We start from the raw sequence: 14,933 nt of genomic DNA, 5'->3' as shown, positions 1-14,933 counted from the left end.
TTACTGGTATTTTTACAGCATATACATCTACAGATATATAGGACAAAATTTATTTAACATTTCTGGTATCTTCCGGGCCAATGCAACACTGGCTATTGAAAACATTTATACAAAAAAGTGCACAAAATGTGAGTTCTGAATCCATGGAAATGAAATGTCCATCGGTTAGAGGAGATCTGACATCAACACAAAGATGGCCCAGGATTGCCTTCTCTAGCCTGCCTAGATACATTTTTTTTTTTAAATTACAGCCATGTCAAGAACAACACAACCCAACAGAACCCAGCCAGGAAAGAGTATACCTGGGTTCACTGAGTCATGCTGATGAAAAAGGTGCAACAATAAACAAGGTCATGTGCATTGGTAGTCATAGCTATGGACAGAAGAACCCTTGACGTCTGTTGCTTTGGTATTAAATAACAATTATAAAAGCTTTCTATAAACAAAGCATATAATACTTGGTGAAAAGGCTAGGATGCTAGGATGCCCATTTTCTTGTCCACTGAAATCAGTCTCATTCCTAGTCATAAATAAATAATCTCTTCTCTGGTTTCACTTCCACGCCAGGATCAATATCTCTTAACATCTTACTTATTTTATTACTGCTCTTGGTTTTCTGGGACTGATTGAAAGTTGCTCAGAGGAAATCTTTGGTTTTGCTTAAGTGTCCGTGACATTTAATCATGACTTTCCTTGCAGTTTAATTCCAACCAGTCAATCAGTTAATCCACTTCAATTGATTCTGTGCTCTCCGTTATTGGCTTGCACTCATTGGGCATCCTCTGGTGTCGACTCAGCTGGGTGGCTTGTGTGAAGCTCCTCTCACACCTCTCGCACCTGGAGAAGGCAAGAGAGAAAATTGAGACTGGGGAGCTACTCCTGGGCGGGGGTGGGGGGGTGGGGGGGGTGATGCGCTTCTTCTTATCCTGCCTAATCAGAACAGACACTCAAAAGTGGCTTCAGATTTTACCGGCTCAAGAGGTTTAATTGGTGGCTACTTCCAAGGCCTTGATGCCTATGATGGGACAAGGCCTGTCTCATTCAGAACAGAGGAATCTGTCAATAGACAGGGGGAAGGTGATTTCTCCAGAGAGGCCTGTCCTGCTGCAGCTCTGATCACTGTCAGTTCAAATAGATAAAGAACAAAAAGAGATTTTTAGGAGTGAGCCATCAAAGAAGAGCTTGTCTGCAGTTTTCTGCTCTGTAATCCGTAGGAGAAATTGATGACAAATAGAATTTCACCTTCTGCTAATTTAAAATCAGCAGTCCTACCTATTGGAACCCTTGTGAAGCCATGAAGCAATAATCACTTTGTGTTGCAGCAATAGAAAACTCCTGTATTTTTCAGAGATTACTATGCAGTTGCATTTATTTCTTTGGTATATTTGTCATGGTCAAAGTGTTCTTTTTTGCTTTTTACCAGAATTTGACACCAGGCTGGACAATGGCAAAATCTAAAAGCAATGTCTCGTAGTCATTTTAAGCCTTCTATATATGGCAACTTCTTTCTGCTGATTTAAACTACATTGCAAGGTAATTAAGGCTTTACAGGGCTGCATTGTTACATTATGGCTGCAGTCCCAAACCTACTTACCTGGGAAGAGGCAGCCCAATCCTGACCTGTCTGGTGCCCAGAGAGGTAGTGGCACCAAATGGCATCTTTTGGGCTTTGAGTAGCCACTGGCAACTCCTTGAAGGAAGGCGATATTTGTCCCCTTCCCCTGGGGAAAGGCCCAAGCCCTGCAATGGAGCTACTTAAGTCTGTGCTGCTATTTTGCCAGTGCAGAGTTGAGAGGCCCTGTGTTGGGCCGGAAGGCTTGACTGATGGGTTTTGGATTTCAGAGCAGAGCCCCCCAATCCCGCACTCGTTCCGCTCTGCTTCCTCTCCCTTCCTTGCCCTGCCCCCACCATGGAACATTTCTCCCCTCACCCTGACATACCTCTCCACCACCTGGAGCTTGTTCTTTGCTCTGGGTGGAGTGCAATGGGCCTCCGCCTGACACTGACTCAGTGCAGATTGGTGCTGAGCTGGTGCCAGCCCTGATTCGGTGCTGAGTGTTGCAGGTGTGCCTTATGCCATGTTTGTGACACTCAGTGCTGGCAGAGGACCAGTGCTGACAGGTCAGGATTGGGCCCTAAGTCCCATTGGACATGGACAAACTTATGTCTGAGTGGACATACACTGGACTGCATTGTAAGAAGGCTAGTTACAATGTAGTAGAAATAATTTTGAATCCATTGGTGTTATATGATGCCTATTAACATCAAATAAGATTGTTCTAAAAGTAGTGCTATGAAAACCAAATTCTGCTCCTCTGTAATCATCTTTCTTGAGTTGTAAACATTATACAGAAGAGGACTTATACAAGAACTAGCCCCTTACAAACACACCAAAGGAGCATTTATAAACATCCATGATTAACAGAAAGTTATAAACTACCTTTATACTTTATAATATAATTATTGTTATGGTTTTAGCAAACTTATGGTTTAGGAACCTATGACCTGAATGTTACAAGCTCAGTCATCTCACCTCCAGTTCCAGCAAAGATGTCTGCGTGTTTGTGTTTCTTTGATGGTCTCTCTTGGAATATTTTAGCAGCCTGCTCTACTGTTAAAAACTGCACTGTGATCTTGACAAATGTAAAATGTCAGCTCTAATGTATCAGACCTATCAGCTCAATGAAAATAACTCAGAAGTATTGATTACCTAATGATTTTTGGTGTATTCATTAACGTCTATGTGCAGATCTTCCTCTCTCCAGAGCTCCTGAAATGCTGATGACACATTAGTGTATTGCTGATTGTTTATTAGAAAACTGATTAGTTACTGGATTAGTGTGTCAAAATATATTACCTTTCGTTGCTTGACAAACTTGCAAATTATGATTTTTAAAAAAATAATGGCCTTGAAATCAATTTAAATTTAGGATTGGCTTATATGAGCTCTACTTGTATTTGAAATTACCCTTTACCTTATCCATACCTGTATACAACTCACACTTGTGCTTACTGACATATACTTCTAAACCACCAACTTCTCAGTGTCTTAACAATCACCATAGAATTATGACTTTTACACCCTAGGGATAGCTGGGCCAAATAAAATGGGTGACCATTTAAACTAGAATGTAATGAGGAAAGGCTAGTCTACATGTAATCGTTGCTGGGTGGAACACAATACTGTTTTTCAAGCTGTTTCCTTTCAGCATTCATAGATGTTTGGCTCATCTCATAGATGTTTGGCTTAACCAAAAGTGCAAAGCAATACCCACTGAAATGAGATACAATGATATATAGAGCTTTGTACAACATTCCTCCATATAGATCAGGGGTGTCCAAACTTTTTGGCAGGAGGGCCACATCATCTCTCTGACACTGTGTTGGGGGTCAGGAAAACAATAATTAATTTACATTTTAAATTTGAATACATTTACATAAATCAATATATTAGAGATGGAACTTATATGAATGATTGATGGTCCTACAATGGCTCAAGGCCTATAAAAGACCTTGCACAAAGCAAGGTCGGCCTTTCCTTTGCTGCTGCTGCTGTTTCACAGACATGAAACAACAAGCAGCGGAGGGAGCCTTTGGCCTGCAGCTTGCATGAGAGGTCAAACGGTCGGCCTTTGCACTGAGATTAGTTGTATTGGGCCAGCGTGGGCTCCAGCAAGACTCCAGAGGGCCAGAGGCTCAATGGAGACTGGGGGCTCCCCGTGGGCTAAACTGGGCATCCCTGAGGGCTGAAAATGGCCCCCGGGCCAGGGTTTGGGCACCCCTGGTATAGATCACCATACTTGCTGACCATGAAAGCTTTCTGCCTGTGCTGTTGTCTTACAGATGATAGATAACATCAGCTTCTTTTTAATCTGTAGGGAAATGCAAATACCACTGTGTATATATGGGGCTGTTGTCTTTTCTGAGAAGATATAGCAATAATGGGATATTTGTAATTAAAGGCCCAATCCTATACAAGTTTCTAACACCAGTGCAACTGCAATGCAAATGTTCCCATACCTTGAAGTTCCCTCTGTGAATGCCTCCTCACCAAAGGATGCAGCGCACACCCCATTGGCACAGCAGCACCGGCACTGAAAAATTGGATAGGACTGGGCACTAACTCAGGTTGCAATCCAATGCATTTCTAGTCAGAAGTAAGTCCACTGAGTTCAGTGACGGTCCCAGGTAAGTGTGTATAGAACTGTAGCCTTCATTTATGAAATCTGACAAATTATACAGTGCTGTATATAATATTTTATATATATTTCATGCCTACCTTTATTAAAATAGATCCCAAATTTGTCATAAAATGAATTAACTGTTCACTTGTTGACCAAAGATTTTTGACAAAAGCATACCTGCATTCTACCACATCAGAATAGTTCATATTTAATCATTCAAGGCTCAATCCTATATTTACTGCTGTGCCGTTTGAGGGTGTCACAAACATGCTGTAAAGCACGTTTGTGGCACCCTGGAAGTAAGGAGTACCGGCAGGAAGGCCTACATTGTTTCACTGGCACCGGATCCAGAACTGCACCCAATGCAGCAGAGTTGTTCTGAGTGGTGTAGGGTGGGGGGGGAGGGTGGAGAGGAGTATAACCAGGCAAGGGGAGGGTAGAGAGTGGATCAGGTCAGAGAGGGGGGCAGGATCAGTGGAGGAGACCACCATATCCTATTCCCAAGCCTTTCCCTTCTGACTTGGGGCTTCTCAAACTTGTGCCAGCAATTTTGCAGGCTGGGATTTGACATTGGGATTTGTTCCCTTACCCCAGTGAGACCTCCAGCCTGCTCAATATCAGCACTGGATAGGACTGGGCTAATACAATATGTATGGCAGGTGTTGGACTTGTCTAGGTAATATTTCTGTGTTTGGTTAACGTGTTTAGCTCACACTGGAATCAATATGATTCATATGCACATAATGACACAGGGTAACTGCCATTCTATGTGGGTAAACAGATTATTTTATGAATTAAATTGTACTGTGGTTACACAAGATATTTTGGAAGAGACAAAAAAGAAAAAAAGAAAAGAAAGACCAACCTAAAAGAAACAAAAAGTGGCAATGACTCTAAATGGAACGAATTGCAGCTTTATTGGAAACACGACAAAAACAGGATGTTAAGGGGGGGAAAAAGTAAGTGGAGTCAACAAGGTTACACATAAGTAACACCTTAACATTAAAAGAAATCTATTTTCCATTTTGACCCGGAAGCCTCTACAATTAATTACTAAAATCTATTTACACAGCAACTACATAAAATCAATCTGACTGCTGGCACTGGTTTTGGCTTTGCTTTCCATGAGCTCTATTAATCCAACACAATGGCTCAGTGGGCACCATTTGTTGACGCTGCAGCACTGCATCATTCCAGGTGGCCCCTATCTGAATTCTGTGCCATACCTCAGGAATTAGGATTCTTCTCATGACCCTCCATTATGCTTAATGCAAGGTGCACAGGTTTGTCTTGCACGAATGCTAACAAATCCTTGTGGTTACCTCTCACGTACAGCTAGCTCATAAGATATACAAGGTCTCTTATACTTCAAAAAGTATATTTCAGTGACGGGTCCTGCTTACATCAGCCAGACACAATGTGCCTGATAAATAAAATGATGTTGAATGAGAACATGAAGTGCAAGGTTGTCATGGAAACTTTTCATTGCCTCTTCTTGTGTTTTCACCACAGCAGAAGTATAAAAACCATTGCCAGAACTAGTTTCTCTTACTTAGAAATCACTGCTGGTAGAATATTAATTAATCATGAACATGAGAACATAAGAACAGTCCCACTGAATCGGTCCATAGGCCATCGAGTTCAGCTTCCTGTATCTCACAGCGGCCCACCAAATGCTCCAGGGAGCACACCAGATAACAAGAGACCTGCATCATGGTGCCCTCCCTTGCATCTGGCATTCTGACATAGCCTATTTCTAAAATCAGGAGGCTGCACATACACATGGCTTGTAACCTGTAATCAATTTTTCCTCCAGAAACTTGTCCAATCCCCTTTTAAAGGCATATAGGTATAGAAACTTCTATTTTTACCTGTGGCTTTAACAGACCATACCTACACATGTTTCCTCAGAAATAAGTCCTGTGGACTTCAATTTCTACTTCTGGTAGCAATTCTATACATACTTACTTGAAATCCAATTATATCAGTGGGACATGACTGTGAGTGGACACATGTAGGACTGAGCTGTGTATAACACATTATGCTAGAGTTTAAGATGGAACAAACAGTCCAATCCCAGGCATGTCTACTCAGAAGTAAGTCCTATTGTGTTCAGTGAGACTTACTCCAAGGAAAGTATGGCTAGGATTGCAGCCAAAGACTTACAATAGCCCAGCATTTGTGATGTATGATCTGCAAAGGTTGTTAGTCTTTATCCATTTGTTCTCATAGCAGTGCTGTAGGTATGTTAACACATTGGGATCTGAGCATGAAAAAACAGTGTGTTATCCACAGCCACACTCTCAGTTCCTTCCAGAAGCAGGGTTTGAAACCATATCGCCAATCTGAGTTTTACTGCACAATAGGGGTTCAAAAGAGATCCCTCATTACTAACTAAAATGCAAATATGTTTTAGTGGCTTTGCTAGAAAGTATGGATAGGATTGCAGCCATAGGAATCATTCAAAATAGGAACAAAATTAGGAACATTTATACAATCAACTAGGCATATGAAAGTGGTATTGTTTAAAGTACTCTGATTTACTTGAACTCATTAAAAATATAAATATCAAGATTGTTTGATATTGAATATACAGATATTCAGTATCTTTTGAACAGCTCAAAGTGCCCCTCACTCTTGTCCTGTCAATTTATATTTTGGTATGGAATTTAGCATTGCCAACTAGGATTCTATAAGGGAGAATGGGAGTTGGGTCAAGCACAGGTGTCTTGATGTGCTGGATGGACTCACTGAATCCTTTGCCATGGTTCTACTGCCACCTCTTCCTTCCACTTGTGACACCTGGGCCAGACTTACTAAGAGCCACAACAGCAAGGAACAGGCAAGTCCTTGACTTTAATACAATTTAATTACTACTATACTTAAAATTCTTGCTTATTAGAACAATGTCAAATGATACGTCTTAACTTTCAGGATGGTCTTTATCTGAAATATTTTTTTGACTCTGTGTAATCAGCACATGCAAAACAACGGCCGCTCTGGCTTTTCTCCATTTTAACATATAACAGGCTAGGAGTCCTGTACCCACCATTACACAGACTGACAGGATGGCTCATTTGTTCAATATTTTTAGATAACATTACTAGAGAGGCTGCTTTCTGAAAGTTGCTTTCCCATTAAAAACAAGCAAGCTTTTTCTGATTAGATTATAGTTACGTGACATATGTTTACTATATATCAGCATCCTAGTCTATATATGATTTTAAGTATGTGTTAAATTACTTGGTTGCAATCAAGAAAACCCAGCTCCAGCACAAATGCTGCTGAAATGAAAATATTTTATTTAAGAGCGGTGCTTGGTGGATTGTTGGGTCTATCTAATATTCAGAGTATCAGTTTCAATAGGCCTACCTAAGGCCTGGTATTTACTGATATGGCCTGGTCGTCTGATTCCCTCCCTACTCCTCTGATCTTTTTGGTTACTTACTTAAAGGGTTTCTCCCCTGTGTGTGTCCGGATGTGATTGTTGAGTGTAGTAGCACCAGCAAAGGCACGACCGCAATAGCCACACTTGAAAGGTCTGTCACTGGAATGGGTGACTACGTGGTTCCGTAGCTCTGAAGGCTGGGAGAAGGATTGGGAGCAGTGTCCACACTGATAGGGCCTGCAGAAAATAGAAACACCCAATGTGATCACTACTTTCTTTACTGAAGCATATGGAAAATAATTTGGGTGGTGCAGCCAAGCTTTTGCAAGCTAATTTCCAAACAGGAATTTAATAGCTGGCTTCCTTATGCTCTTATGTTCCTCCAGTCTTAAAAAGAGTTGTGAAAATTATGGCTGAATCCTATCCTCCACCATCTTCCACCATGCTAACAAGGGTGATCAGACAGCCAGCAAAGGGTAAGTAAACCTTTTTTACTTACCTCCTGGTAGGCTACCTGGTTGCCAATGGATCACCTTGGACATAAGCCAGCCTTTTGCTGGTATATCTGAGAGGAAGGGGGTGGATCCAGGGGAGATAGCAACCAGCATGCACAATTGATGCCAAAATCCACCCCCTCTTGCCCTCACCCACTGGTTCAGCCCACTTCCTGCCCCAAATCCTCCCCTGAATCATCCATGAACCACCCTGTCTACCACCTTACCTACAATAGCAGAGTATCGAGGAGGTTCTGCCATGCACATTTAGACTCAAGCTACTTCTGCCAGGATCTCCATAATACGTGCGGCAGTGTGATATTTGTGCTATGGCAGGGTGACTTACAACAGCAGATTGCTAGATCTGCTGCCATAAGTGGCCCATAAGATCAGGCTGTTAATTTGTGATAATATATACTGTAATGTTCTAACTTTGAAAAAAGAAAGTTCATAAAAAGGGTAATATTGAGAAACACGTCCTGCTCCTCCTGCTCACTAAGAATTTATAAAGATGAAAGAAGATTCAAATGGTAACCATACTTTCCTATAATTCCCGATTTATTGATTTTAGGGCAAAAGACGGTCAGAGTCTTCACAAAACAAACAACATAAGCACCAGCATCATTGATTCTTCAATGTGAAGCTTCAATACGTGTGCTTCAATATGAAGCAGGCAACTGCTTCATAGGCTCAGAAAAATCCAAAATGTTACCCTCCATTTTTGCCTGTTTCGCTGGAGTCCTCAAGGCATCTTAGTTCAGATAAATCAGGGATTTGGGGTTGGCCTCAATCTGGGTCCAACCTTTCAATGAAATCTTTTCCTGATGGGTTTGGTGTATGCCCAAATATGATACCCCTTCTGTGCACTGAAAATTGGCACTGCATTTGGTATCTAGATTCAGATTAATAAGGCTGTGAAATTCTACTGCTCACAAATTTCAGGGCATTCTTAAGAAAACTTAACATATGTACTTGACATGATGTGTGTGTGTGTGTGAAATATTATGATTTTCATGATCTGCATGCAGTAAGTATATATTCAAAGCTGCCGCTAGATCCAATTCAAAATACACAATGTAATGAGACTTCTACTTTTTTCCATATCAAATATAGGGAGGCGGAATGGAGTGGAGCCTGGGGCAAGGAGGGAGAACAAAACCAGCAGCTGGGAGCAATACCAGCAGCAGTGGTGCCACCTATATTCTATCCCCCTTCCTGGCCTTGATCCGCCTTCCCAGGTCCACTCAGACTTGTGCCAGCAAAATTGATAATTGTTAATCACGATATGCCTTCTGTTAAAATTTGATGTCACACAGTATTCAGGCTTTGAATTCTCATGGAAAAGTAATCTCAACAAATCCTTGTAGAACAAATCTTTAGCCAAAATGAAACCAACATTCGGGAAACTAATTGGGGGTGTTTCAAGGTGGGATCTCAGCGGCAGCACTGCCTGCTAGATCCAATTTCCCTTTACTAGCCCAGACCTTCCTCCTGACTCTCCTTGGACTTACACCAGCAAAAGGGCTGGCTTGGGTCTGAGGAGACCCACTGATGGCCAGGCAGCCAATGGAGAGATAAGTATAAAATATTTTCCACTTACCACTCCCAGGCTGTCTGGTTGCCACCGCCGCTGCCCCCATAATATGCGGCACATGCAATGTTGGTAGTGCTGCATGCTATCGACTTGTGGGTGATAAGATTGGACTGTTTGTCTTCTGCTTTTCCAATACCTTACAGTTCTCATTCTGTACTGTAACTAATTATGTTTAACTTAAAATAAATGCATCTTCTGCATTTCCATCTTCTTCCCATTCTTCTATTGTTTCCTTTATGGCAAGTTTTTGATTTTAAGACTAATAACAACATGAAGAGCCCTGATGGCTCAAACCAAAAGCCCATCTAGTCCAGCATCTTGTTTCCCACAGAAAGAATATCCCTTTTCCACTGTGATATCCCTGCAACCGATACTAAGAGCAATATCGCCTCTGAAAAGGGAGGTAGCGTATAGTTATCAGGATTCATAGCCATTGATAGACTCAACCGAACAGCTCCTGGAGGCAGAAAACTGCCCTCTTTTATTTTGGGAAGGACCATGCACACTGATGATACTATGTACCTAGAATAAATGATACTGTCTCCTTAGTTTCTGCATTCTGTTGCTATCTCCTAAACACTGATGCAAACAAGACTAGAAGGCATACAGAAAATGTATTAATCCATGATGCATTTTCATGCAGGTGAATATTATATGCTAAATATAGCCACATAAAAATGAATGTTTAGCTAGGCATGATGATCTTAAACTTAAAGCAGACAATAACCCTGTTCAAGTATATCACACAGAAAATGTTATCATGTAGGAGCAAGAGCACACCAATAAGCCCTACCTAATGTGCTCCCTTTCCGTGTGGAAAACATTTATCTTCAGGGATACACACTTTTCACTGGGAGATACCCTCTGTATTATTAAGAATGTTTGTTCTCTGGCATTCTTAGTCATAAGGAGGATAATAACTATATTTCAAGATTATTTGTCTGGTGTAAAAATATGTTACGTAAGAGAAAAACAGGGGGTGAGGCTTTGGGAGCTCATACTACAGGGACAGGACTTGCCAGGAAGCTCTCACTCACCTCATTGTTTGAACACGGTCCATGCGTTCAAATGACTGAATAGAGCTGGGCAGCCCAATCCTATGCTGGCCGCCCACCTTGCGGAACAGGGAGTCAAAATGGCTGCCGCTGTACCCTGCAGGGCCAAGGAGGCAGCCAGAGGTCTCCCTGGGGTAAGGGAACTGGTAGGGCCCCACAGCCCCTATGGGTCTACTTGGTTCTGCATCAATTCAGTAGCTGGCGCAGATTCGAATAGCCTGTGCAGGGCTTTCAAGTGCAGGAGGGGGGATAGGATGGAGCAGAAGCCTCTGCCACCTTCCCAACTCTGTCTCGGCTTGAACTGCCCCCTTTCTGCCCTGCCCACTTACACCTCCACCCCACCTGTTCTGCCCCTACCTCCCTGCTGCTGAGTGCTGCATTTACTCATCAAGTGGCTGCTCCCTCTCCCACCAGCGCAAGAGGCCAGTGCCCAACTGCACAGTCCTCAGTGCTATCCGCAACTGCTGCTGAAGTGCTTTATGGTACTTTTGCAATGGCTGTCACCATGGCTGCGCATGCAAGAGTGCCCCTACCTCTGCATCGGATCAGGCCCTTACTCAGTCGGCTATGCTGCCTACCAAACCCAGGCTATGCATTCCAGTTGCTTGTCTTTCTCCCCCTTTCTAGAACTAGCAAACCATTTTGCTTGCTGTGGCTGAAAAGTGCTTGCAGCTGAGTAGCTCAAAGAGTGCTGACAATTACATGATTAGACCACATGGTACTCCAACTGACCTGGCACATGGAACAGGTTCCCCATTTCTTCAATACTAATTGTCATTCTCTAGTTTTATCAAAGCAATTGGTAAAATACTCTGTCTGAGCTTTTACCTATTGCCCATTTATAATATAGCAGTTTATATCACTCTGTGTATAGCAACCCAATCTTCTGTATTATATCACTCTCAAGAAAATTATGAACATATCTTTAAACTTATTATGACTTTTGTATAGAGCTGCAGCTCAAGGCTCAGCTCTCTTACTACCTGCCTTTTCAGAGCCAATGCAAATCTTAATTGCTCTTTCTCAACAAACGTGTGTCTATAAATGGCGAGGAACCAGAGCTAAAGGGAAGTAGACAATGGTGACCAAGCATGTACAGCAATTCAATTAACTGTAGAATAAGGTATACTCCCTCATTCATCAACTGAACTGCTTAATTGTGACTACTTGCATCACTGATCACCAATACTATTATTTTATAGTGCTTCAGAGCACTGATCATAGAATTTTTTTAGCTTGATTCATTGCTTAGCATTGGTCAATTGCTCAATATTATATTATAATCAGTTACTTTACAAAACTCTTTTTTTTTTAGTATTCTCTAACAAGTGTCAAAGAAAAAGTTCTAAATGTATAATATGCACACTGAACGAAGAAATTGTAGGACATTAAGGTAAATGTAATTCATAGCAGCTTCAAGGAAGCTGGTGTTATCAAGACTGCAGTCAGGTTGGGGAAGGAGTTAAATGCACCCTCCATATTTTATAATCCCAATTCTGATTGCCCTCCTGTGGCTGCTATTTTTGTTAAGAAGCAGAAATCATGCTGTTAGCATTAAGTCTGTTTTGAGCAAGTAATCTAACATGGAGGCATTGGGTTAAACTCAGAACTCAAGTGATTGTGTGAACAATTTCTTCAGCCTCCATTTTTCTAATGTAAAACTGGAATTATAGTGACCTACCTCAAAGATTGTGGTGAAGACGAATGGGACAACAGTTTCAAGCATTTCCCCCTCCTGCTAACCGGAGTCAGAGGGAGAATATGCTGGTTACTAGAGAAGAGAGGAACCTCTATAATCACTGTGCGCAACAGAATCCTGTTAAGATCTTTCAGTTGAGTCCTATCAATAATTCTTGTATTAAGTTTGCAGTTCTAGGGGCACTTAAGTGAGACCAAACCCAGTTAGAGACTTATTTCTGAGTAAATTTGCTTAAGATTCTGCTGAATAATAAGTCAGTATATGAATGTATTGTAATTATTTTATTATTGACTGTCAGTCATCTGAAGTATTTGGTGAGTCAGCCACATTATTAATAAATAAATGTTCTTGTCTCCCTATAAAGTTGGCTTCTTTTCTTCTTCCCTTGTGTATCTTTGCCCTGACATCTCAGTGCATTGCTGTGCTGTAAAAATTACACTGGTGCAGGAGCCAAGACCTTGGATCTATAGTGAACACCTATATAGATCTGAAGATCCTGAGGGCTTTGGGTTGTATCCTAACCTCCAGCTACATGAGAGAAGCTCCTTCTGTACATGGGAGGAGAAATGTGACCCCTGAAATTGCCCTTTCTTCAGCAGAACAATTTTTTTTCCTTTGCAAAGTGCAAGGGGATATAACCCTTATAGGCACATTAAGGGAGAACACATACAATATTTGTACACTTCTCAGTGCATTGCTGTTGCCCTTTTAAAGAATCAGATTGTTTGTATAATAGAAGTACCATAAACAAATTGTTAATATAAATAATTCACTGTTTTCTCTAGCCACTCTCTCTTCTGGTGGGGATCCTGGGCTGTATTACTGTATAAGAAACCTACACTGCTCTCTTTCATGAACTGGAAATGTTCCATAAACACATTATATAAATGAATTCTTTATTTCACAAATATTCCTCAGCACTGGGAGAACCCCAGCTCACATGGAGCTCCAAGCATACAGAGTTCTGGATTATGGATTTCCCGTATAATGCAAGCACATGTAAAATCCTACATTGCAAAGGCAGACGAATAATTACGCTGTAACTACTAACACTAATAGAAGATAAGAAGAATATATTTTTCAGCTTTAGTCTTTATCCAAAGGGATGGTACACTTACATGGAGATCATATATCAAACTGATGTGCAAATTTTAGCAATGATAAAACAAAGATAACTAAGGAGGGTTTATTTTAAAAATATTCTTAGCATTAATTTCTCTAAGTAAAAAAAAAAGTACACGGGAGATGTGCTGTAATCATGACCAATTGATTTCCTAAGAGTGAGTGGAATCATTAACATTTATTAGCCTCTGGTTATCTATTTTTAACTGCTACCACCATAAACAAGTAAGTCACTAAATAAAACCAATTAATCTTTTATTTTTTTAAAGACAAGTCAACATGATTTATTTTGTATTCTGTGAAAGCGCATCATTCTTTGTTTGTAAATAGTTACCACACTGGAACAAGTGCAATCAGCTATGAACAAGTACAAACAGTGTGCCATGAAAGTGGTACAGCGATCCCTTGATTTAACAGACTAATAGGGGGGAGCTGTACCCATTAATGCTGAAAGTCCATTAAATCCAAGTGCACTGAAGTCAATGGAGACACACAGGTGCAAAACGTATATGACTAGTTTTTAATGAAGCCAAAAACTCTGCTGTTTCTGAAGTCTGTTAAATCAAGGTCCACTAAACTGAAGGTTCAGTGTATACTCCCATTATATATATTCTGCTGAAATGCCCTTTCATTGCCGGTAGTACTATGTAGTAGAAAATCATTTTCCTAGCAGTTCATCTATGTGTCTTGATTATGTTTTGGAATTGTGCGCATAATGCAGTTGCATGGGCAGCATTAATTATTTGCTAGCGCTTGGGTGATGTGTGCACACTCTCTGCCCTTTCTATCCCAATTAGGGTACAATCCTAACCACGCTGGTTTGATGCAGCCCTGTGTGCAACTCAGACTAAGAGGATTTCAGTTCTCTTACCCAAGCAATGCCCCGGGTAGCCCTAAGGGGCTACTCGTATCTGCGCTGACGATTCCATGGGCACAAATCTGAGTGGCCCAAACAATGCCACTTGGGTTGGAGACAGGGGCTGGGGTCCAGCCTGCACCACTGTGGCTGGCCCCACCCCTCTGGGCCCAACCTGCCCTCCAGGCCACCCTCCCCCACCAAGAGACGCCCACTCCCTGCCTCTGTTCCTCCCTCCCTACGCCCTCTCCCACCCCCTGTGCCAGGCCACCTGCACCAGCACAGACTCACACTGTCCTGGTGCCACTCTGGCTCCGCTGGACCAGCGCACATTCATGCACTGGTCCAGCCTGCTCCCAAGTAGCCACAAACATGCTTTATGGCATGTTCACAACACTCAGGACTTGTTCTGGCTTGGGGGGGGGGATAGGATTGCACTGCCTGACAAATAAAATTATTATAAAAATCATTGAGTTGTCCACAGCTCTCCTCCTTTTGGTAAGTAGTTTGATTCCAAGATTTAATGTCAAAATAAAAATTA

The 14,933-nt window shown here is 41.7% G+C and overlaps 1 protein-coding gene across 1 annotated transcript in view; it reads right to left on the bottom strand.

Annotated features, from left to right (window-relative positions):
* Positions 1 to 722: 722 nt before the first annotated feature.
* PRDM6 (PR/SET domain 6) overlaps positions 723 to 14,933 on the bottom strand; it is a 104,796-nt gene continuing 90,585 nt past the window's right edge. Inside the window, exons 6-7 of the mRNA XM_066618149.1 lie at positions 7,633 to 7,809; positions 723 to 837 (exon numbers count right to left, since the gene is read on the bottom strand). Of these exons, the coding sequence (XP_066474246.1) occupies positions 723 to 837; positions 7,633 to 7,809 (292 nt within the window). The remainder of the gene's footprint in view (positions 838 to 7,632; positions 7,810 to 14,933) is intronic.

The sequence above is a fragment of the Tiliqua scincoides genome, chromosome 2 (assembly GCF_035046505.1).
Source record: "Tiliqua scincoides isolate rTilSci1 chromosome 2, rTilSci1.hap2, whole genome shotgun sequence".
Lineage (NCBI taxonomy): Eukaryota > Metazoa > Chordata > Lepidosauria > Squamata > Scincidae > Tiliqua > Tiliqua scincoides.
The sequence above is the reverse complement of the archived record's forward strand: the minus strand, read 5'-3'. Positions and strand labels throughout refer to the sequence as shown.